The sequence below is a fragment of the Trichechus manatus genome, unplaced genomic scaffold (assembly GCF_000243295.1).
Source record: "Trichechus manatus latirostris isolate Lorelei unplaced genomic scaffold, TriManLat1.0 scaffold00301, whole genome shotgun sequence".
Taxonomy (NCBI): Eukaryota; Metazoa; Chordata; class Mammalia; order Sirenia; family Trichechidae; genus Trichechus; species Trichechus manatus.
In genome coordinates this window covers 538,108-539,530 of record NW_004444237.1, presented here as the reverse complement: position 1 = coordinate 539,530, position 1,423 = coordinate 538,108, and the positions used below count along the sequence as shown (strand labels likewise).

At 42.7% G+C, this 1,423-nt stretch overlaps 1 protein-coding gene across 1 annotated transcript in view; it reads right to left on the bottom strand.

The window, feature by feature from the left end:
* The window catches only part of CUNH6orf52 (chromosome unknown C6orf52 homolog), a 17,162-nt gene that overhangs the window by 11,762 nt on the left and 3,977 nt on the right, over positions 1–1,423 (bottom strand). The window contains exon 3 of the mRNA XM_023725364.1: positions 528–573. Within this exon, the coding sequence (XP_023581132.1) occupies positions 528–573 (46 nt within the window). The remainder of the gene's footprint in view (positions 1–527; positions 574–1,423) is intronic.

The window sequence follows — 1,423 nt, the reverse complement described above, 5'->3', positions numbered from 1 at the left end:
TCTTAGCTCAAGTAGATACAAGAGCCTAAACGGGCAGCTTCTGTTAATAGGTGAGATGGAAAGGCAGAGAGGGTTAGGAGCTGGCTGAATGGACATGGGGAATCAGGGGTGGAAAGGAGGAGTGTGCTGTCACAGTATGGGGAGAGAGGTTAGAGTCACATAACAATGTATTTTTTTTTTTTTTTTTGTATGGGAAAAATAAATAAATAAAATCAGAGCATCATTAATCCCAAAGTCTAAAGTTACAGTGGAAACAGACCTTAAAAACAACTTACTGTCTTTCTATTGTTAGGAAATGTCCCCATTTCTCAGTCCTCCAGAAAGACCCAGAGCAGCAGTTTAGCTGAAGCTGTTCCCACAGAAGCTGTTTCCAAAAATAGGACAAATTGCTGAAGAGACTCGCTTAGGCAATCTACACTGGAATTTTCCAGTTGGATCTCTCAGTTTCCAGCAAGTTGAGTGAACAAGCAGCCTAGAAATGGGGTTATGTTCTGTTTTCAACCACTGTAGCACAGGGTTTATGTTACCTTCTAGTGAGTCTTCATCCCGGTTTTCAGCCAGAGCTGTGGTTCCCTGAAACAAAAACCAGCTCCATAAGAAAAAATAATTTTACCAGTAAAAAGCTTAATATCATTACATGCTTTCTTAGAAAAATCTAGTTCTCAAAAATAATAGCTAAAACACTAAGCTCCGTTTCACTCAAATTTGTTATCAATTTTGATTAGAAAAATCTTTAAATGATATGACAACTATGAAATGGGTGAACGGAGTCAATAGAAGAAAAGTCACAAAGGACGAGCAAGCTCAACAAAGGCCTCTGGCCTCCTGGAAGCTTCTAGAAACTAACTGACATCCTAGGGAGCCAGGCTAGGAACCAGACACCAGAGACCCTGGGATCCAGACCCATAGCCTCTCTACTAGGTGCCCCACCCTCTGCCTGGAGCACTGCCCTTCCTTCCAGGAGATAATCTGCAAATTCTACACAAGCACATTCTCCTCATGGCCTTCTAATCATGGCCCAGCCCCATGTCTCAGCCAAGGACCAGCACAATAGATGCTTAAGGAAATGTGGAGGTTACAGCAAAGCAAACTCATTAATGTTCTTATGTCATCAGAGAAGGAAATTCCAGAAGCACTCCTGGAATAAATCTAGGTTGGTTAACCCAGACCCTGTTGGCTCTACTGGGGCAAAATAAATTTTCTTGACTCCTCTCTATCCATGCCTATTGAGAACCTATTTCTTTTAAGGACATAAGGCTGTCCCAAGGAAGCACACCATCCAGAAAGGACAGCTTAGCTCCCGGCACCAGCAAGCTTAATTAGACCTCCCTTGCTAATCACAACAAGATTCTACTGAGAGCCAAAGATCCACTCTTTCTCCTTTTCAATCTATCTGAAATTATGTCCCCCTGCCCCCCCCCCC